The sequence below is a fragment of the Protopterus annectens genome, chromosome 3.part0 (assembly GCF_019279795.1).
Source record: "Protopterus annectens isolate FY-2018-M chromosome 3.part0, PAN1.0, whole genome shotgun sequence".
Classification (NCBI taxonomy): domain Eukaryota; kingdom Metazoa; phylum Chordata; order Ceratodontiformes; family Protopteridae; genus Protopterus; species Protopterus annectens.
The window spans coordinates 506,439,005-506,462,765 of NC_056731.1; the positions used below are offsets into that span (position 1 = coordinate 506,439,005).

The 23,761-nt window shown below is 44.3% G+C and overlaps 1 protein-coding gene across 1 annotated transcript in view; it reads right to left on the reverse strand.

The window, feature by feature from the left end:
- Positions 1–3,341: 3,341 nt before the first annotated feature.
- LOC122796447 (death-associated protein 1-like) overlaps positions 3,342–23,761 on the reverse strand; it is a 427,796-nt gene continuing 407,376 nt past the window's right edge. Inside the window, exon 3 of the mRNA XM_044064924.1 lies at positions 3,342–4,029. Coding sequence (XP_043920859.1) covers positions 3,910–4,029 — 120 coding nt within the window. The 3' untranslated portion in view covers positions 3,342–3,909. The remainder of the gene's footprint in view (positions 4,030–23,761) is intronic.

Here is a 23,761-nt window from a genome sequence, read left to right on the forward strand (position 1 = left end):
TGGCATCAAAGCTTTGTCTCCAAGTCTTCTCTGAATCCAAATAACTTGGAGCAGAAAGAGGAAAGAAACCTGAAGTCAAACTAACCTGTACTACCATGGTCCAGCAAAGGTGCTCTGGGACAGATCTGAGGGTCCGAGGAATGAGCTGGGCCTGGATAAGAAAGAGTAGAAGGGGTAGATGGGCCAGCACCGGATACATTCCCAGGGGATGGTACTGAGTGAACACTGAGCTGAATCTGCACTCTGAGAAACTTCCTCATCATCCTGTCAACATGCTGTTCAGTCGGACATCTAGATGACTGAGAAGATGATGCCTCTGAAGACAGCCTAGAATACCTCCCTCTCCTGAAGGATCAGTAAGTTCAGTCTGGTACTCACCAGGTCGAAGAGGAGATGGTGGACCCACAGAACTGACGGTTCCAAACATCTTGGAATCTTTGCATCTAAAACAGATACCAGTGCTGGATCTGGTGACCGCTTATAGGACTTGTCCAATTCCAATTTTTTTTTTCTTTAGGTGTTTCTTTACCTTGTCTGTCTTTCTCAACTACTTTGTTTTCTCTCTTTCTTTCTGTTTGTCCTTAGCTTTCTTGTCCTTCCCAGTGGGGTAGGAAGAAAAAATAGATGGTGCGGCAGACCCTGTCTGAGGGAGAAAAAGGCCCTTTACAATTAACTTTCCCCTCCTGGTTTGAAGAGCACAGGAGCTAAAGGATAAGCAAGCTTGACACAGAGTATCGAGATGGTCAGTGCCCAAGCAATAGACACACAAAGAATGTGGGTCATGTGGAGGGAGTTTGTGTCCGCACTCTGTATATTTTTTAAACCCTTGCCCATCAGCTATGATTCACAGTTGAGGCAACAACTCTAGAAAAAAAAAACTATCATTATTGAGTCTAACTATTAAAGTTTTAATATCTATGTAAAACATATACTATAAACTAGTCACACAGCTAAACTAACCCTATGATAAAACACCAATATTAAATGCACCTATAATAAAAAAACAAAACAGTTATCTATGCACATGATAAATTGTCCTTTTTAATTAATCTTACACCTATAAATCTAAGTAAAAATCCTAGGTTTAATTACATTAACTAAATGGTTGTAGAGATGCCTTCTCTTGGTACAGGTGGAGAATAAAAACAATGAAGAAAAGCAAAAAACTGCACTCAGAGGATACAGTCTTCTTGAGCTCCTGCTCCAAAACGTGACCTACTACTTCAGGTGGCAAATGAGATCTGAAATACTGAAGTGGAGCTCAAGGAATTATGGGTGGGGGAGGGGGAGGAGTCAGAGCCCTGGAACCAAGAAGCTTCAGGATAGGTGCCAAGGTCAGATCCTACAACTCACAGTTGAACTGTATGGGTTTTTACGTTTTACTTTTCCGAATGAAGTAAGTTTCTTTCAAGTTCTCCTTCTCCATCTCCATTCTTTTAAATTTCTGAGACAGCAAATAAGCAATATTTTGCAGTTTTTAGCAGCATTAAAAGCTGGTACAAATCACAGGCACTGGTGCTGTGTTTTAAGCTTAAGCAAAACAGAATTTTGGAGTGGAACGAGCTTTGGCAATTTGTATTCCAATATTCCATGTCTGTTCTGCTTTAAATATGCTTCTGTATTTGTAATTTTGTAGCTAGACAACACTGGATTTTAGATTTCTCAAATCACCCTATGATGTCCAAATCCTCCAGAATCAACTCTCCCAAGTAAACTACTAGTGTACTAAAAATAGGCTCAAACTAAATTCTAAATAGTGTAGTATCATCACTTTTAGTAGACAACTTTCTCCACATCATACTGTACAGATAACACATGACTACAAAAGCAAAAGTGTAATTAGGGACATAGGTGCATACTGCACAGAGCACCAGATTCTTGGTGGCATTTGAGCAGCTTCTATAATAACCTATGTTAGCTGCTGCTACACAGGCAATTGCCTAGTTCTGTACTACCGGCTGTACTGCCACAACAGCAATCCAAAGAGCAATAACAGGCGTACACCATTTGAAGGTCCTGGCTCTGATTCTGCTTCAGGCAATGGTGATTGTGCTTCTTTTGGGTTTTTACATTTTACTTTTCCGAATGAAGTTTCCTTTAAGTTCTCCTTCTCCATCTCCATTCTTTTAAATTTCTGAGACAGCAAATAAGCAATATTTTGCAGTTTTTAGCAGCATTAAAAGCTGGTACAAATCACAGGCACTGGTGCTGTGTTTTAAGCTTAAGCAAAACAGAATTTTGGCGTGGAACGAGCTTTGGCAATTTGTATTCTAATATTCCACGTCTGTCCTGCTTTAAATATGCTTCTGTATTTGTAATTTTGTAGCTTGAGGTTACTGGCTACAAGGTACTAAAAGTGTTCTGAAATGCAGTGGCACTTTGAATTAGTTCTGACTAATGGCAGATTGTTAAACATAGAGTACAGGACAGCATTACCCCTTTTAAGGGTTTTGCCCTTTCCTTATAAATGTGAAAAAAGTGAAGTATCAAATAAAGGGCTATATGGGGTGAGGTGTGAAGGGGGTGGGGGGACTCCCTGTGAAAACATTTTTCGGTTTCCTGTTAATTGATTTTGATGGAGGAACAATAATACTGTAGTGTTCACAGGCAAGGTTTTTATACCTTTGTTGTCATTACATGAATTAAAATTAAGCACCATCAATTAAAAAAAAAGACCATAAGGGTAAAAATCCAAGAGTAATTTAAATATAATACTATTCACATCTGGTAAAGACTGATGATACAGGAAAACCGTAAAAATAATGACTGAAAGTTTATAATGAACCAACAGAAAGGAACAAAATGAACAAAAAACTTAGGTCCTTTCCTTTTACATAGCATAATATACACAGGCACTGAAACCAGCATCTGGTGGCTAAAATACTCCCACAGTGTGGTAGCCTTTATCATGCTGCCTGACAAAAAAAAAAAACCTTGGATGAGAACATGCAACAGTAGCTCTTTTCACCCTTCTAATAAATACTGTATACCGTGGTTACTTATAAGGCAAGTACTTGTCTGTACAAAGACAGTTTAATGAATGGCCATTTCTGAATCTGCTAACACTATGCTAAAGAACAGCAACTGATATGTTTATAGCATAGGTAAAGTACACAGGTTTAATTAATTAATTTCAATTTGTTACAGTTTTAAAAGCAGACTAACTGGCACGTAAAAGAATTTCATGGTATTAAATCCCCTGAGGATTTATAAATGTCAACCATGCAGATAATATACTCATAAATAATACAAAAAGCATTTCACAGTATCAAACCCCAGTGTATTTATAAATAACAACCACGCACACAATACAACTGTATATAATACAAGAAATTCAACAGTTTAGTACATCTGTAATACTTTATTTAAAACATAATCCCTATTTATTGCTTCCCAAATACACATTTACACTGTTCAAGGTTTAAATTGCCATGAGATCAACTACATCACCACATATTACCTTTGTCAAAACAGATGCAAACTGTAAGCCAATTATACAATAACAGTCTAAATAATGCAAATGCGCTGATTACATTTAAAAACAAATTAGATATGTTAGGCTAGATACTGCCACTGTACAATAACAACAGCTTTACACCTTTGGCAGAACTCTTTTTTTCATAAAAAAGTGTTTTGGCATTTAAAAAGCTTCCTATTTCATGTTTCTACACAGCATTACATTACTAAAGTACTCCTTCAGTTTTACTTACTACCATACAAAATTATTTTCAATCAACTTCTGCAGTAGATTTTATACAAACCTTTAGAAACCATTTGCTAAGAGATTTTGATTACTAAGTCAAGTGATATTGGCCCAGGAAAGGATTGTGTGTGACAAGCCATACTTTGTAGAGTTTCTGACACTTTTCACTGTAGTCGGTACTTCATGGTTTGCCTTGTGCAGTCCCCTTACTTGCGAGGCTGATGAATGCACTGATTAATATGATATCCTGTGGGGAGCTTCTCTACAGCTGGATGTGGCTTCTGGTGTGCCACTTGTGCTGCAGCTGGAGGGAAGTCCTTATCACCCTGTAGAAAAGAAGCACAGTCATTAATCTTCAATTATATTCTGCCTGGGGGAAGTTACATGTACAAAAAAAGGGTTACATAACTAGACATGAGGATTACATTAAACTAGAAAAGCAACAAAGTCCAGAAGGTTTAGAAATTTTGCTTGGAAGAGTTTGCATAGGTATTTTATACTCCAGTAAACATCAGAGAATTAATTATTCCTCAGGTACAAGTTGGCAGATTAAAAATTCCCTGCAGAATACCTTTGTTAGGAATATTGAGAAAGCAAATGATTTCAAATAAGGAAATTAGTCTTTTGAACTGGGATATAGGATCTGAATTGCCTACACATAGTAAAGCCTTAGATACATTTAATGCTACTTACTGCCAAAAAACAACTACTTGAAAATTCAAATCAAAATATAAACCAACCACATCAGAAGCAGTGAATATTGTAATGGAGATAAAATAATTGGAAGTGGGATCTTCAGAAAAAAGGAAGGAGCAAATTACACAGAAATAAATGAAACTTGTGCCAGGAGCACATTTGGCCAGGTTATCAGAGAAAGTACAGTTGTGTACACTTACCATAAATGTAGATGTTCGAGTGTATTCACTGTTGCAGTCATCACACTTGGGTTATCCTGTCAGGGGTAGCCCTTAGTCGGCCCGAATATCAGAGGCTTAGTATTTCTACGTCAGTTGCTGTCACTCCAGGAATGACGTCAGGTTGTCAGTGGTATAAAATCAGGCAGAAGACGCCATTGCATCAGTTTTTCTTGCCCCAACTGTCAGGAGCCCCCAAATATGGAGCAAGATTATGGTGGAAAGACACCACAAGTAGAAAGTAAATACCAAAAATTCCCTGTAAGAAGACAGAGAGAGAGAGAAGGGGGATGGAGGGTGGGAAACCAGGACTGCAACAGTGAATGCACTCAAACATCTACAGTTATGTTAAGTGTACACAACTGTACTGTTCTTCATGTTTCACTGTTGCAGTCATCCCACTTGGGTTGATTCCCAAAGCTGATGAAAAGGGTGGAGGCAGTCAAGAAGACTGGGGACTGGCTAGGATGCCCTGCAAGACTACGGTGGCAAAGCCTGCCCTGGATTTGGAAAAGATAGGCAGGTGGTAATGCTTGGTGAATGTGTGCACAGATGTCCATGTTGCAGCCTCCAGGATGTCCCTGGTGGGGACTCCTCTAAGGAAAGCTGCAGAGGTGGAGGCTGCTCTGGTAGAATGAGTCCTGACCCCCTTAGGAAGAGGTTTCCTGTGTTGTTTGTAGCAGAAATGGATGCAGTGTGCTATCCATTTGGAAATGGTTTGCTTGGTTATGGCTTTGCCCTCTGCTCCTGCAGCAAAGCTGACTAACAATTGATCAGTCTTTCTGAATGATTTAGTCCTGTCTAGTTAGAATTTGAGCTGTCTGTGCACATCTAGAGAGCAAGTATCCTTTCTCCCTTGCTTTGTGGGTTAGGGAAAAAGGTGAGCAAATGAATGGATTGGTTGACAGCCACACTGGACACCACTTTTGGTATGAAGGATGGGTTAGTCCTGAGGGAAACCCTGTCAGCATGGAAGATGATGAAGGGCTCTACAGCCATGGGTGCATGTAGCTCGGATACTCTCCTGGCTGACGTGATGACCAGAAGCAGGGCTGTCTTCCAGGAAAGAAACTTTAACTCTGCTGAAGCTGCTGGTTCAAAGGGGAGCAGGGTGAGCTTTGCCAACACAAAGTTTAGATCCCAAGCTGGGGTAGGTGCTCTTCTGGATGGCCTCAAGTTGCTAGCCCCTCTTAGGAACTGTTTGCTATGAGGGTGTGAGGAACAGTGGTTGCTCAGTATTGAAATGAGCACAGATAGCAGAGGCATGAATTTTAATTGAGGAAAAGGAGAGACCACTGTGTAGTAGGTCAGCTAGGTAATCCATGATGAGAGGTAGGGTGGGCTGTGCCATATCAGCTCCCTTAGCCTGGATCCAGGTGCAGAACCTTTTCCATTTGTCAGCATAAGACTTTCTAGTGCTAGGGTGTCTGGCCTCACGTATAACATCTAGAACCTGTTTACTGAGACTGGCAGCTTGTTCAGTAGTCAGGGAATAAGCCAGGCTGCAAATTGAGCATCTATAATTGAGGATGCATTTTCTTCCCTCTGGGTCAGGAGGGTTGGGATCTGAGGGAGATGCCATGGTGGCAGAGGGGACAGGCTGCGCAGCAGTGGGTACCATTGCTGGCGAGGCCAGTCTGGAGCAATTAGAATTGTCCTCGGTTTTTCCTCCCTTATTTTGAGCAGTACCCTGGAAATGAGAGGTAGTGGGGCAAAAGCATAGACCGAGAGGTTGATCCACTGGAAGGATAGGGCATCCACTTTCCAGGCCCTGCAGTAAGGCTCCCTTGGTGCAGAACTTGCTGAGCTGATGGTTGGAGTGGGAAGCAAAGAGATCGACCTCTGGTGTGCCCCATTTCTGAGTTATTAGAGTGAATGTTCTTTGGTCTAGCTGCCACTCGTGTAGGTCCAGAATGTCTTTGCTTAAGCTGTCTGCCAGACAGTTTAAAGAGCCTGGTAGGAATTGTGCTAACAGGTGTAGTTGCATGGCTGAGGCTGTTTGCCAAAGGGTCATGGCGAGCCTGCATAGAGGGTAGGAGTGAGTCCCTCCCTTGTTGATATACCACATCACAATGGTGTTGTCTGTTCTGATCAGTAGAGCCCCTGGGGAGAGAAGGGGCCTGAAAGCTGTCAATGTGTGCTGAACAGCTAACATCTCTTTTTGCTTGGTGTGCAGATGTATTCGATGTGGGCTCCAATGGCCCTGTATGCATCTGCCGTCTAGGTGTGCACCCCAGGCATCGTCTGATGCATCTGTGGTGAGGGTCTGGGGGGGTGTGGGGTGGTGAGAAGGGTAGCCCCTTGTTGTGGTTGCATGCTGCTGCCCACCATAGAAAATCTTTCCTTAGGCAAGGTATCATAGGTATAAGAGTTTCCAAGTCTTGAGAGTGTTGATACCAAAGGCTTTTTAGGTTTCTTCAATATGCAGTCTGGCATACAGAATGAAAGATGCCATGAACCCCAGAGCTTGCAGGATTTTCCTTGTGGATAACTGGGGTCTGGTGGGTAGTTGAGAGAAATAAGCAGTCAGATAAATTTGATTTTCTGGAGTAAGGAATGCCATCTGGGATGCTGTGTCCAGGCTTGCTCCCAGGAATATAATCTTTTGGGTGGGTACTACTTTGGATTTCTTTTTGTTGACTGTGTACCCTAGGAAGGTCAGTAGGGCCTTTATAAAAGCCAGGTGCTGCAGCAGCTTTTCCTGGCTGTCCGCCTGAATTAGGCAGTCATCTAAGTATGGGTAAATTTGAATATTTCTTTGCCTGCAAAAAGCAATGGTGGGAGCCAGACATTTTGTGAAAACTCTGGGAGCAATAGATAAGCCAAAGGGAAGCACAGAGAATTGAAAGTGCAGAGATCCTGCCCTGAAATGTAGATATTTCCTACATGATTCCCTGATTGGGATGTGAAGGTAGGCCTCTTAAGCCTAGGGTGGCTAACCAAGCATTCTTGGACAGCATAGGTAGTAGTTGCTGGAGGGTGAGCTGGAGGGTGAGCATTTTGAATTTTGGTATCACCAGGAAAGTGTTTAGAATGGATATATCGAGGATGGGGCGCCAGGTGCCCTCTTTTCTGGGTATCAGGAACAGCCTGGAGTAGAAACCTTGGCCTATTTGTTCTGCAGGACATGCTCTATTGCCCTCATAGAGAGCAGGGAAAAGACTTGCTTTTTGGCCTCTGCCCACTGGTTTGGAGGAAGATCTGTGAGCACTTTTGGGGTTGGTAGAGTGTGGAAAGAAAATTTGTATTCCTGGGACACTATGCTGAGGACCCGGCGGTTGTTAGTAATGGTGGCCCTGGTGCTTGCATGGAAGGAGAGTTTTCCTCCTAGGGGCTAGGGGCAAGTGCAGGGGGACAGACGGAGGAGGTGGAAGTGGAAAGTCATTGTGAGTTCTTATCATGAGAGGGTAGCTTAGCACTCCCTGGTTTTGAAGTGGAGGAACTCCATTGCTTTGATCTCTGCATTCCCTGTGGCTGTTGTCTGTGGGGGGGTTCCCCGGGCTCTGAGATGAACTGACCTGGAGGGGGCAGGAAAGGACCTGTGCTTGGAGGGTCAATGCCTACTGAATCTGGGTGGCTGAACCTGAAGGAAATCCTTAACTGCATAGATTTTGCTTTTTCTTCCATCTTTTTTAAGACCTCTTCTGCCTTGGTGGCAAAATAAGTTGTCTTTGTGCAAGGGTGCATCCAATAATTTGGATTTGACAGTCTGGCAAGGGCTGCTCCTTAAGCCAAGCATGCCTTCCAAGGACAGAACCAGTGACTGCTGCCCTGCAAGATGTTTCTAGGGCATCAAAACCACAGTGTAAGGTGTGCTTAGTTACTTGACTTGCAGAATGTATTAACTCTTGTAACTCTATTTTCTGCACAAGCAGGAAAGGATGATATTTTTTCTTTGAGGAGTTCCATGGTGTATTGCAGAAATTCTAGCATATGGAACTGCAAATTTAGTGCTCTAATAGCAAGAGTAGCAGAGGTATATACATTTTACCCCATATGTGTAATGCAAGGGAATCCCTTTCTGAGGGGATGGGATTCTTAGCAGAAGTTGCTTTAATTCCTTTAGGCCCTGGAGAAATAACCTCAGGGTCAGCAGTAGGATTTTTGAAAATAAATTTGTGTGAGTCAGGGACTCTATAATACCGGTCAGGTTTCCTGGGAGCAGGAGGGAGGGTGTCAGGAGTTAAAGTGGTTTCCATGAAAACATCATCCACAACATCCAGGACAGGAGGAATGGCCAAGGGTCTGTGCTGTTTTGTAATCAAAGGACTAGCTTAACGGAAGCATCGTCGGAAGATTTGGACCTGTGCGGTCTGTCTCTGTCTTTATCCTTGTTTTTTTTGGAAGATCTGCTGTCGGATGGCTTACCAAAACCATATTGGAATTCGAGGACTGTGAACGAAAATATCTAGCTACAATAAGGGCCCAACGATGTATAGTTCTGGCATTGAATAAAGCACAAAAACGGCAGTGAGGGACATCGTGGTCTGGGCCTAAGCAAGTGACGCAGTAAGAATGAGTCTCGGTGTGGTATTTGCTTTCCACAGGTGAGACAATTGTTAACTTTTTCTGATATCGGTTAGAGCAAGAAAAAAGGATCCCCAATGGGATACTTACCTTTAGAAGACTTCAGCTTAAATTTGGAAAATGAAAACTCAGGTAGCAGCCGACTGGCACTCGTGCGAACTGCTTCTGCTTCGGGCTCCTCGGCAAGAAAGTCTGATCTAATGGCATCGGCTGCCTTACTTTATACTACTGACAAAGTACAGTTTTGTACCTACCATAAATGTAGATGTCCGAGAGGAATGCATCTGCAGTCCTTACAAATGGGTTGTCCTGTCGTCAGGCAGCCCTTCAGTTGGCCGGATTCCAAAGTCTGGGTCTGGCTTCGGCTGGTGTCGCACTTCACCCGACGTCATAGCTGCAGTTACTCGGGTATAAAGGCATCAGCCGACGCCATCTTCCTCAGTGTTTCTTGCCCCAGATGCCAGGTGCTCTTTTTGGAAGGCTAAATTTGGATAAATGCCAATGACTCCAAATAGTAGAGAGCAAACACATAAAATAAGCATGTATGTACATATATACAAACAAATACACCATAATAGATCCCCCCAAGCTAGCTGAAGGCTGGCAAATACCCTAGGAGTACCTCAGAGGGGAAGGAGGGTGGGTAATCCTGACTGCAGATGCATTCCTCTCGGACATCTACATTTATGGTAGGTACAAAACTGTACTATGTCCTTCAAGGATGCATCTGCAGTCCTTACAAATGGGTAGAATACCATAGCTAAACAAGGGGAGGAGGAAGAGTAGTGATTATGGTGTAGCTAGGATCCCTTGCAAAACAGCAGTGGCAAAACCTGCTCGGGATCTAGAGTATAAAGGTAAATTGTAATGCTTGGCAAATGTATGCACGGAGGTCCAAGTAGCAGCCTCTATAATGTCCTTGGTAGCCACTCCTCGTAAGAAAGCTGTGGTAGTGGCTGTAGCTCTTGTGGAGTGAGGCCTGATGTTCTCTGGAGTTTTCTTTCCATGGTAGGAGTAACAAAATCTAATGCAATTTCCTATCCATTTGGAGATTGTCTGTTTCGAAATTGGCTTTCCTTCCTTTCCTGTGGCATATGCTACCAGAAGCTGGTCAGTTTTTCTATTCGACTTAGTCCTGTCCAGGTAGTAGCGTAACTGCCTGTGTACATCCAAGGTATGCAAAAGTCTTTCTCCCCTGTTCTGTGGGTTTGGGAAGAATGTAGGTAGGTGAATAGCCTGGTTTAATGACACTCTTGATACCACCTTAGGCATAAATGTAGGATTTGTCCTCATAGACACTCTATCTTGATGGAAGATCAGGAAGGGTTGTACTGCCATTAGTGCCTGTCGTTCAGAGACCCTTCTTGCTGAGGTTATTGCCAGCAGGAAAGCAGTCTTCCATGATAAGTATTGTAATTCTGCTGTTGCTGCTGGTTCGAAAGGAGGAAGTGTCAATTTCTCTAGCACAAAGTTCAAGTCCCATGCTGGCAATGGTGGTTTCCTGGGAGGTTTCACATTTTTAATTCCTCTCAGAAATTGTCTGAGCAAGGGATGAGAGAAGACAGGAGGATCCAAGCTATACTGTGCTGAAATAGCTGATGCATGTATCTTGATGGAAGAGTAGGACAGGCCTGAGTGGAAGAGCTCTGCCAAGTACTCCAGGATGTTGGCCATGTTTACTAGAGTCACATCTTCTCCCTTTGCAGTACTCCAAATGAAATATCTTTTCCATTTTGCAGCATAATTCTTTCTTGTTGAAGGTCTGCGTGCCTCCAGGATTATGTCTTTAACCCTTTGGGATAAGTTTGGGTTAATTGCTGTTATGTAATGTTCCAGGCAGTTAGCTGCAGTGTTTTCAGGTTTGGATGCAGGATGTTGTAATTGTTCTGTGTTAGCAATAATGGGATCAGGGGTAGTGTCCATGTTTGTTCCCGAGACATGCTCCTCAGCAATGGGTACCAATGTTGTCTTGGCCAGTCTGGAGCTATCAGAATGATCCTGGGACGGTCCTCTTTGATCTTCAGAAGCACCTTGTGCATCAAAGGAAGTGGTGGAAATGCGTATGCTGCCAGGTTTTTCCAACTGAATGAGAGGGAATCCACCTTCCAAGCTAGTGGGTGGTACGTCCTCGTGCAGAATTTCTTTAGCTGGTGATTGACCGGAGATGCAAACAAGTCTATTTGTGGTAATCCCCATTCCCTTGTGATGGCTTTGAAGATGTCCGGATGAAGCATCCATTCGTGGGCATCTGTGGTTGTTCTGCTTAATATGTCTGCTAGAATGTTTTCTTTTCCCGGTACAAAGATTGCTTGTAACTGAATGTTGTAGGTCAGGGCCACATCCCATAGATCCAGTGCCAGCCGGCATAGAGGATATGAATGGGTGCCCCCCTGTTTGTTGATGTACTACATAACTGTGGTGTTGTCTGTCCTTATCATCAACTGACCTTCTTGGAGAAGTGGTCTGAATGACTGGATTGCCAATTTTACTGCCAGCATTTCCTTTAGATTTATGTGTAGGCGCAGCTGTTCTTGAGTCCATAAGCCTTGTATGCACTTGCCCTGCATGTGTGCTCCCCAACCGAGGTCTGAGGCATCTGTCGTGATGGTTTGGCTTGGTTGGCTGTTGCAGAAGGGTAATCCTGTGTTTGATTGACAGGCCTGAGCCCACCATAGGAACTCTTGTTTCAGGCATGGGATTATTGGAATTTTGGTTTCTAGACTGTGCTTGTGTTGGGACCACAAATTCCTTAGGTACCACTGTAGCTTTCTCATATGCAGCCTGGCATGAGGGACCAGAATTATGCAGGATGCCATGAAGCCTAAAGCTTGCAGTACTTTTCTTGCAGTTAGGTGGTTCTGCTTTGTTAATGCCAAGAAGTAGAGAGGTAGTTGTTCTTTCTTTTCTGCAGTTAGGAATGCCATTTGTTTTGATGTGTCCAGCTCTGCACCCAGAAAGGTTATTCTTTGGGATGGAATCAGCCTTGACTTTTTTATATTGACTGTATATCCCAAGGCTTGCAGCAGGTAAATGACTCTTTGTAAGTCTTCTGCTAGTTTGTTTTTGTTGTCCGCTTGTATCAGGCAGTCGTCCAGGTAGGGATAAATTTGGATTCCCTGAAGCCTGCAATGAGCAATTACTGATGCCAGGCATTTCGTGAACACCCTGGGCGCAGTAGATAAGCCAAAGGGCAATGCTGAAAATTGATAATGCTCTGATCCTGCAAGAAATCTGAGGTATCTTCTGCAAATTGGTCTTATGGGGACGTGCAGGTATGCCTCCTTGAGATCTAGAGTTACCAGCCAAGACTCCTTGCCCAGCATGGGAAGAAGCTGCTGTAGGGTCAGCATTTTGAATTTTGGAACAATAAGGAATGTGTTTAAAGCGGACAGGTCTAGAATGGGTCTCCATTTGTTTTCTTTTCTTGGTACCAGGAAGAGTCTGGAGTAAAATGCCTTTCCTTGCTCCATAGGTGGTACCCTTTCCACAGCTCTCATTCTTAATAGCTGAGATATTTGTTTCAGAGCTTCTGTCCTTTGAGAAGGTGGTAGGTTTGGCATTCCTCTCTTCCCTGGTAGAGTATGGAAATGGAACCTGTAACCTTGGTCTATAGTTTGCAAAATCCATTTTCCCTTGTTATGCAGTGCCAGTTTTTTGAGAATAATGTTAGTTTTCCGCCTAAGGGTGCTTCTAGTTGTTCCCTGGTAGGCGGTGCCACTGTCAAGTCACTGTGATTGAGTTGTTGTAGTGGTGGTGGCTGCGTCTGTGCCTCGCTGGTTGTTACCTTGCCATTGGCGTCCCCTGTAGGCACCCCTGGATTGGTTTCTGCCTCTTGAATGCCTATTCCTGCCTCTCTGGGCCTTAGAGGAGTCTGGAAAGGACCAATTTTTGGAGGGCCAGTTCCTGCTAAACCTTGGAGGTTGAACCTGTAAAAAATCTTTCACCGTTTGTACAGATTTTGCCTTTTCTTCCATCTTTTTTAGCACCTGCTGAGCAGGGGAACCAAATAAATTGACCTTGTCCATGGGTGCATCCAAAAGCTTTGATTTGACATGGTCTGGTAATGCCTGTTCTTTCAACCATGCATGTCTCCTGATAACTGTGCCAGTCATGGCTGATCTAAAGGAAGCCTCCAGTGCATCATAGCCACATTTTAAAGAATGGTTACTAACCTGCTGTATGTTATGTACCATTTCCTGAACATATTTCTTATCTAAAGATTCTTCAGAGGAAAGCTTTTTAGTTAACTGGTCAAGCATAAACTCTTGATATTGAATCATATGAAATTGGCAGTTCAAAGCCCTAGCTGACAAGGTAGCAGAAGTGCAAACTTTTTTACCCCATCTCTCTAAGGACCTGGATTCCCTTTCCGAGGGGAGGGGGTTTTTAGTAGAAGTAGCAGCTACAGCTTTAGGGCCCTGGGCGATGGTCTCTGGATCTGCAAAGGGAGCCTTGTATAAATGATGGTGAGTGTCCGGGACCCTGTAGAACCTATCGGGCTTAGCAGGAGCCGGAGGTAATGAATCAGGAGCAGTGCAAGCATCATTAAATGCATCGTCCACAACAGAAAGAACTGGAGGGATAGCCAAAGGCCTATGTTGTGGCAAATGTAGAAAGGTTCCAAGCCTTTTTCTGGAGTCTGAAAAATCTTGGCCCTGCCACTGAAACTGTTCCCTCATAGCATGCAATGTTTCCCCAAAGGAAAATTCCTCAGGTGGAGAGGCTGAAGGAATGGACTCTTCAGCATCAGAGTCTTCGTAAGGAGAATAAAGAGCCTCAGGAAGTTCTGAATGTTCTGATTCATCAGAGGAACCATCAGTGGATACTGGTTCAGGGGGCTCTGCTCTAGGTCTCTTTTCTGGAGGAGGGAGAGAGGACCTGTCTGGATGGGGCTGGGAACCACGAATTAAAGAAATTAAATCCTCAGCCAAAGATAGCATATGAGAGCTAGTGCTGGGCCTGTGTGTGGGGGGTTTGGCAGGCACAGATTTTGAAGCTTTGGCTGCTTTAGCCCTGGCAAAGGCCTTAATAGACATGGCTGCAGGAGGCCTAGCAGCTCCACGTGCAGGGGTTGAAATATCCAGGGGAATTGTGTCTGATAATTCCTGGGAAACCGCAACAGAAGGCTGATTTTCAGAAGCAGATTCTACCTGGTTAGAAGAGGCCTCGGTAGAAGGCATGGTTTCAGCTGGAGAAAGAACTGCTTGCTCGGTTTCGGCCGAAACCGAGACACTCGCGGTTTGCTTACTCGCGGTTTCGGCCGAGACCGCGGACTGCGAGTGTCGGTCCTTTTCTTTTCGTTTTTTAGAAATTTGCGTTGTCGGAGGATCCGACGGCATAATGTAGGCAAAATCAGAGCCGAAAATTTGTTCAGCAAACTCCGACCGACGTCTGAGCGTCCGTCGGTTAAAAGAAGAGCAGGCTAGACAAGCTGCTACGTCGTGGTCTGGGCCTAAGCAATGTATACAGTAGGAGTGGAAATCTTTATGAGGTATTTGTTTCCCACAAGATAAACAGTTATTAACTTTCTCTGACATCGGCTGAGGCAAGAAAGAGTCCCCAACGGGGTACTTAGCTTTTAGAAGTCTTCGAAGTAGTATTCGGTAGTAGTAATCTCTGGATCTGACCGACCGGCACTTGCGAACAGCTTCTGCTTCGGGCGCCACGCGGCAAGAAAGACTGAGGAAGATGGCGTCGGCTGATGCCTTTATACCCGAGTAACTGCAGCTATGACGTCGGGTGAAGTGCGACACCAGCCGAAGCCAGACCCAGACTTTGGAATCCAGCCGACCGAAGGGCTGCCTGACGACAGGACAACCCATTTGTAAGGACTGCAGATGCATCCTTGAAGGACATCCTGATGTCAGTTCTGAAGCGACAGCAACTGGCACGGATACTAAGCCTCTGATATTCGGGCCGACTGAGGGCTACCCTGGCAGGGATAACCCAAATGTGATGATTGCAACAGTGAAACACAAATAACATCTGTATAAATATAAAGTATGAAGAAATAAAATGTTACCAAGAAAAATTATTTTTGTGGAAAATAAAAACTGATGGCATAGGAAAAGATAAAGTACGGTACAAGAATGTAATGATAACACATTATGTAAAACCATGGGAAAATCTAAAATGAAAAAATGAATGCTATAAAAAAGAAGCAAATGGTGTAATCAGAAAATAGAATGTCATGATTTTTTTGTGGAGACTGGTAATAGATAAACTGCCAGTAAAAGGAAATATGCCATATAAAAAGAAAGTGACAGAACATGTTTACAGTAGTCATTGTTTCAGTCCTGACTTGTGGGATTTCCTGACGTGAAAGTCCTTGGCCGGATGGAATATTAGAGAAAAATTCCCCTCCTCTTTAAAGCTGGTGCACATCCTAACAGACGTCAATGCACTTGGGTATATAGGGAGGCAGCTGACGTCATGATATCAATTTGTTTCTGGCCCCCTAAAAGGTAGGATCCCATAAATGGGCAATAGGAAACTGAAGAGGAGAATCTATAAAGGAAGAGAGGCCAAAAGGGATTTCCTTGGCAAGAGAAAAAGTTATAAGTAGACTACCTATTAGGTTAAGAGGGAAGAAAGGAGGGAAAGTCAAGACTGCAACTGTGAATACACTATAGCATATATATGTACATAGCTGCACTATGTTCTTTGTGTTTCATTGTTGCAGTCCTGGCTTGTGGGATGATTCCCAATGCTGAAACGAGGGTGGAAAAAAATTAGGGAGAAGATGCCCTGCAAGATGGCAGTGGCAAATTCTGCTCTGGGCCTGGAAAAAGGCTGCTAAGTGGTAGTGTTTGGTGAAGGTATGGACGTATGACCAGATGGCAGCTTCAAGAATACCCTTGGTAGGGACTCCTTTCAGGAAGGCAGCAAAGGTTGCAGTAACCCTAGTGGAGTGTGACCGGACAGCCTCAGGCGACATTTTGCCATGATGGATGTAAAAATGAGATGCAATGGGACATCCATTTTGAGATAGAGTCAGGGGCAAAGGTCAGAAAGAGATGGTCAGACTTTCTCAAGGATTTCTATCAAGAAAGTAAAGGAGCTGCCTATGCACATCCAAGGAATGAAATATTCTATCCCCTTGACTCTGGGGTTGGGAAAGAATGTGAGAAGGTGAATTGCCTGATTTAGAGAAGTGTCAGTGACCACTTTGGGCATGAAAGAAGGGTTAGTTCTAAGGGAAACACTGTCTGGGTGGAAGATGAGGAATGGCTCCATGCCATAACAGCATGCAGCTCGAAGACTCTCCTACCAGAGTTGATAGCCAGCAGAAGGGCAGTTTTCTAGTTAGAAACTTTAGATGGGCAGATACTACAAGTGGAAAAGGAGGCAGAATCAGTTTTTCCAGAACAAAATTAAGGACCCATGGAGGGGTAGGTTGCCTCTTGGGTGGTCTGAATGTGAATGACTCCCCTAAGAAAATGCTTTAACAGGGTATGGGTAAAGATAGGAGAAAGAGCAGATATATGTGCCGAAATGGAAGAGGCGTGAATTTTAACGAAGGAGTAGGAAAAATCCTTATCAAGAAGACTAGCCAAGTAATCTAGAATGACAGAAATTTGGGTGGAATCAGGATTGTGGTGCTGCTGTTGGCACCAGATGGAAATTTTTTTCCACTCGGCTAAGTATGATTTCCTAGTACTCAGCCTTCTAACCTCCTTAAGAATGTCCTGAACCAGTTTGCTTAGGGCAGACTTGGACCTGGATGCTGTGGAATTACCCAAGCTGAAAGGATGAGCGTCTACAGGCTGGGGTTAACAACCCTTCCCTTGTCCCGGTTAGAAGGTCGACTGTCTGAGGCAACAGCCATGGATTCTCATTGGTTAGTTGGATAAGAGGACAGCTGAGCTGCTTGGGCCAGTCTGGGTTTATCAGTATTGCCCTTGGGCCCTTATCTTTAGAAGCACCCAAGGAAGTAGAGGTAGGGGAAAGAATGCACAAATGAATAGGTGAGTCCAAAGGAAGGAGAAAGCATCTGCCCTTCATTTTCACTGATGTTTGCTCTTGGAACAGAATCTCTTCAGTTGTGTGTTTTTCTTGGTGGTGAAAAGGTCAATCTGTGGGACTCCACATCTCTGGACCATGCTGAGAAATATTTCCCCAATGTAGATGCCATTTGTGGGGATCCATCAAGTTTCTGCTGAGGTGATCTGCTAGAGTATTTTGAGCACCTGGAAGGTATTGTGCCAGGAGGTGTAACGCAGAGTGAGGAGTTTCCCAAACATGCATTGCTAGATGACACAGAGGGTAAAGAGTGGTTGCCCCCCTGCTTGTTTCTGTATCACATAACTGTGGTATTTTCTGTCTTCACTAACAGGGCCCCTGGTTCCCATTTTTCCTTGAAAGCTAACCTACCTTTTTGCACTACCATAAGCACTTTCCAGTTTTTGTGCCTGTCCTGAGCTGAAGCTCCCAGTTCCCTTGGGATTGGAAGTGTTGGAAGTGAGCCTCCCAGGCTATCTCAGAGGCATCTGTGGTCAGAGTTTGACACTGGGAAGTGAATCTAAATGGTAGGCCCTGATTGTGTGCGCACACCTGTGCCTACCATGCAAACTCCTCCTTGAGGCAAGGAATCAGCTGTATCTCGGTCACCAGGGACTAACAGTGTTGGCATCATACATTTTTGAGGTACGACTGGAGTTTCCTCATGTGCAACCTGGCCATGGGAACCATGAGGATACAAGATGCCATGTAGCCCAGTGCTCAGAGGAACTCTCTGGCTAAAATGCATTGTTTTTTCTGGATTCTTTTAAAGTAGTGGGTCAAAAAGGATAGCTTGTCTGGGGTAAGGAAGGTGTTTTGAAGAGAACAGCTAGGAGAGCCCCCAAGGAAACTATCCTGGTGGACAGAACTAAGTTGGATTTTTGCAGATTTATGGTGAAGCCCAGGGAGAAAGTACAGTTGTGTACACTTACCATAAATATAGATGTTCGTGTGCATTTACTGTTGCAGTCACCATGCTTGGGTTATCTGCCTGCAGGTATCCCTCAGTCGGCCCGAATACCAGAGTCTTAGGATTTCTGTGTCGGATGCTGTCGCTTCTTCCATGACGTCAGGGGTATAAAACAGGAAGCCGACGCCATTAAATCAGTTTTTCTTGTTCCAAATGTCAGGAGCCCCCAAAAATAGGAAGCTAGTATATGGTGGGGAACTCCACCAGTAAAAAGCAAATACCAGTGCCATTAGGGATGGCTATAGAGAGGAGAGGTAGAAAGATAGAGAAAGCCAGGGGGCTGGAGGGAGGGACACCAGGACTGCAACAGTGAATACACGCGAACATCTACATTTATGCTAAGTGTACACAACTGTACTATGTTCTTTCATGTTTCAATGTTGCAGTCATCACACTTGGGTTGATTCCCAAAGCTGAAGAAGGGTGGAGGCAGTCAGGAAGTGTTAGGGCTGGCTAGTAGGCCTTGCAAGACTGCTGTAGCAAATCCAGCTCTGGATTTAGAAATGATTGGTAAATGGTAATGCTTGGTGAAGGTGTGTACAGAAGTCCAAGTTGCAGCTTCCAGGATGTCTCTGGTAGGGACCCCCCTGAGAAAAGCTGTAGAGGTGGAAGCAGCCCTAGTGGAATGTGGTCTGATCCCCTGTGGGGTAGGTTTTCAATGGTGCTTGTAGCAGAAATGGATGCAATGTGCTATCCATTTGGAAATAGTTTGCTTTGAATTGGCTTACCCTCTGATCCTGCAGCAAAGTGGACTAGCAGCTGGTCAGATTTTCTGAAGGGTTTAGTCATGTCATGGTAGAACCTGAGCTGTCTGTGCACGTCCAAGGAGCGCAGGATCCTTTCCCCTTTATTCTGAGAGTTAGGGAAAATGGCAGGTAAATGGATGGATTGGTTTAGAGCCACAATGGGCACTACCTTAGGCATAAAGGACGGGTTAGTCCTGAGGGAAACCCTGTCAGCATAGAAAATAATGAAGGGTTCCACAGCCATTAGTGCCTGTAGCTCAGACACTCCTCTTACTGAAGTCATAGCTAAAAGTAAGGCTGTTTTCCAAGAGAGGAATTTTAACTCTGCTGAAGCTGCAGGTTCAAAAGGGTGTAGTGTGAGCTTTTCCAGTACAAAGTTAAGGTCCCAGGCAGGGGTGGGTGCTCTCCTAGGGAGCCTTAAGTTGTTAGCCCCTCTCAGGAACTGTTTAGAGGAGGCTCAGTATTATAATGAGCTGAGATGGCAGAGGCATGAATCTTAATGGAGGAGAAGGATGGGCCTCTGTGGAGTAGGTCTGCTAGGTAACCCAGGATTAGAGGTAAGGAGGGCACTGCTTTGTCCTTCCCTTGAGACTGATTCCAAGAACAATATCTTTTCTACTTTTCAGCATAGGATTTCCTAGTACTAGGCCTTCTGGCTTCAAGAATGATGTCCAGCAACTGTTTGCTGAGGGTTGCTGGTGGAGTATTCAAGTGATAAGCCAGGATGCAAGGTTTAGGGATTGCAATTGTGGATGCAAAATCTGTCCCTCCTGCTGTGAGAGCAGGGTAGGAGTCTGGTGAAGGTGCCAGGGTGGCACTGTCAGACTGCGCAAGAGGGGGTACCAGTGCTGGCGTGGTCAGTATGGGGAAATAAGAACTGCCCTTGGCCTGTCTTGTTTTATCTTGAGTAGTACTTTTGAGAGGAGGGGCAGAGGGGGAAAGGCATAAATTGAGAGGTTTTCCCATTGAAAGGATAGGGCATCCACCTTCCAGGTCCTGCTGTGAGGATTCCTGGTGCAGAATTTGCTCAACTGGTGGTTCTCGGGGAGGCAAACAGGTCCACCTCCAATGTCCCCCACCTCTGGATCACAAGGTTGAAGGTGCTGGGCTCCAATTTCCACTCGTGTGGGTCTAGGAGATTTCTGCTCAAGTCGTCTGCAAGTGAATTTTGTTTGCCTGGCAGGAAATGAGCTTGTTTGAGCCTCTGCCCACTGGTTTGGAGGAAGGTCTGGAAACCTGCTTGAGGTTGGCAGGGTATGGAAGTAGAATCTGTACCCCTGGGATACAATATTTAGGGACCATCTGTCTTGAGTAATGGACATCCAGTTTTTTGCATGAAGGGCAAAAGTAATTGGGCAGGGCTGGGAAGGATAATTGCAAAGTCATTTGGAACTTTTTCCATAAGGGGGCTGGTTACCACTGCCTGATTTTGAGGTTGGAACATTCCACTGCTTTGATCTCTGCATACCCTGAGACTAGTCTGGGTGGCTTGTTTCCCCTGGGTTTGGTCTGAGAAGGCGTGGAAGGGGCTGGAAAGGACCAGTTTTTAGAAGGCCAATGCCTACTGAAGCTAGATGGTTGCACTTGTAGGAATTCTTTAACAATTTGCATGGATTTAGCTTTTTCTTCCATCTTTTTAAGAACCTCTTCTGCTTTGGTGCCAAATAAATGGTCCTTATTTAAAGGAGCATCTAATAATTTGGATTTGACATGATCTGGCAACGTTTGCTCCTTCAGCCAAGCATGCCTTCTCAGTACAGACCCAGTAACTGCAGCCCTGCAAGATGCTTCTAGGGCATCAAAGCCACACTGCAAAGTATGCTTACTAACTTGGTTTGCAGAATGCATTAGCTCTTGTAAATCTTTATTTTCTGCACAGTCTGGAAGTAACACCATTTTTTGTTTAATTAGTTCTATAATATGCTGCTGGTACTTCAACATGTGAAACTGGCAATTCAATGCTCTGATGGTAAGAGTAGCAGAGGTATAGAACTTTTTCCCCCATCTGTCTAAAGCTCTAGAATCCCTGTCTGAAGGGGTAGGATTTTTGGCTGTAGTAGCCTTAACACCTTTAGGTCCCTGAGAATTTTTCTCTGGATCTGCAACAGGATTCTTGAACAGAAATATGTGAGATCAGGTACTCTGTAGTACTTGTCAGGCTTCCTAGGGGCAGGGGGTAAAGTATCTGGAGTAAGACTAGATTCCATAAAAACATCATCTACCACATCCAGGACAGGGGGTATAGCTAGAGGCCTGTGCTGAGGCAACTCAAAAACTTCTGAGTCTTTTTGGATTGAGAGTAGTCCTGGCATTCCCAGTGGAAATGTTCTCTTAAAGTATGCAAGGTTTCACCAAAAGAAAAGTCCTCTGGAAGGGAGGCAGAGGGAATGGATTCCTCTGCATCAGAATCCTCACAGGTTGATAAGGGCATGACCTAACAGTCAGAAGGTTCAGAGTCATTGGACTCCTGGTCTGTAGAATCTAAAAGTAACTCAATTATTTGTCTTTCAGCAGGGGAAGGCTTGCTTCTCCTTATTAGGGTAATAAGGTCTTCAGCCATTCTAAGCATTTGTTTTTGTGGCATGGGAGCTTGAGCATGCGTTTTTGGTCATTGGTTTTCTAGGCATGGGCCTCGGTAGTTTTAGTTTAATTCGAACATTGGTAGATCGGAATATACCCTCAGGAGCCAGTGCCTGCACAGCGTCTCCGGACCCATCCAATGTAGAGACATCCGCAGGTTCCATACATGAAGAAGCATCTTGCGGCATACTGGACTCCAAATGGGTCTCAGCAGAGGCCTGAAAATCTGTAGAAGTGGGCATCAGGGGCTGTGAAGGCACCTCACTGAGTACCTGCGGACTGGGGACTAGCTTAAAGGAAGTGTCATCGGCCTGTCTCTGTCTATCTTTACGTTTTTTCGGTAGATCGGTAGTCAGATGGCTTATCAAAGCCATTTCAGAATACAGAGAACAAGAGCGAAATAATTTAACAACTAAGATTGCCCGACGACGAATAAACAAGGCACAAAACTGACAGCGAGGAACATTGTGGTCTGGGCCTAAACAGGTGACGCAGTAAAAATGAAAATCTCTGTGAGGTATTTGCTTTCTACAGACAAGACAATTGTTAACTTTTTCTGACATCGATTAGAGCAAGAAAAACGGATCCCCAACAGGTTTCTTAGCTTTTGAAGTCTAGGATTTACAACTCGAAAAACGGAAATTTCAGGTAGCGGTAGTCCCTTGCGAACAGCTTTTGCTTCTGGCTCCTGCTCGGCAAGAAAAGCTGATGTAATGGCATTGGCTGCCTGTTTTATACCCATGATGACCTGACATAATGGAAGAAGCGACAGCATCTGACGCAGAAATCCTAAGACTCTGGTATTCGGGCCGACTGAGGGCTACCTGCAGGCAGATAACCCAAGTGTGATGACTGCAACATTGAAACATGAAGAACATCAGGAGGTTCTGGGTAAACCTTAGATCCTAGAGATGCTTTGATTAATTTGTGGCCAGTAGTACACAATCATCCAGGTAAGGGTAAATTTGGACCCCTCTTGTTCTGTAAAAGGCAATTTACAGATGCTAAGCACTTGGTGAAAACCCTGGGAGCAATAGCAATAGAAAATCTAAAGGGCAGTGCTGAAAACTGAAAGTGATTGGATCCTGCTCCGAAGTGAAAAAAGCTTCTGTGCAATTCCTGTATGGGAATGTGCAGGCAGGCATCTTTTAAATCCAGTGTGACCATAACGGCGTGTGGGGCTATCATGGGCAAGATTTGAAGAGTTAACATTTTAAATTTTGGAACCAGGAGGAACTGATTGAGGTTGGATAAGTCTAAGATAGGACAGTGTGTTCTTTTCTGGGAACCAGAAACAGCCTGGAGTAGAACCTTTTTCCATTGTGATGTTCTGGAACTTGTTCCACTGATGCCTGAGAGCACAAAATCTGGATTTGAGAGAGTGCCTCTGTTTTTTGATTTGGAAGACTATCTGGGTAGCCTGAGAATTTTAAAGGCTCTTTGAAAGTGAGTTTGTAACCATTTGAAATGTTTAGAACCCACTTGTCTGAAGTGACGAGGGACCAATTTTGTCTGAACAGAGACCATCTTCCTCCTAGTCTTGGCAGGGTAGGTAAGTCATTGCTGCTCTCTGGCAGGTGCCTATGCCTAGAACTCCCTTGCCTGGAAGTTTCTAAGGATCACTGCCTGGATCTCTGCAGTTGCTGCCGCTGCCTTTGTATCCTTTCCTGCTCTGCCTGTTTCTGGATATGGAGGGAAAGGACCAGTGTTTAATGGGGAAGTTATTACTAAATCTTGGTGGCTGAACTTGAAGGAAGTTTTTCAAGGTCTGCATAGACTTAGTTTTGTCCTCCATCTTTTTATGAACTTTAGACCCAAAGAGGAAGACCTTGTCCAGGGGAGCATCAAGAAGGTTAGAGTTAACATGGTCAGAAATGAATTGTTCCTTAAGTCATGCATGCCTTCTAATAACAGAACCAGTGTGTGTCACCTGGCTAGAGGCCCCCACAGCAATGGAGCCACATTGTAAGGAATTAATAACTACCTGTGAACTGTTGTGGAAAAGATCTAAAAGTTCCTTAGGAAGGTTTTTATATGAAACTGGCAGATGAGAGCCCTTATGGTATGGGTGGCAAAGGTATATACTTTTTTCACCAAATCTATCAAGAGCCCTGCTCCCTTTATCTGTATGCAAAGGATTCTTAGAGGGACTGGCTCTAGCCCCTTTGTGTCCTAAGGTGATCACCTCTGGATCAGCAGAAGGATTTTTGAAAAGGTATTTAGGGGAGCCCTGTACCCTATAATACCGGTCTGGTTTTTGAGGGACTGGGGGAGCAAAGTCAGGATTCAAGGAGGAATCCAAGAAGCCATACTCAACCAC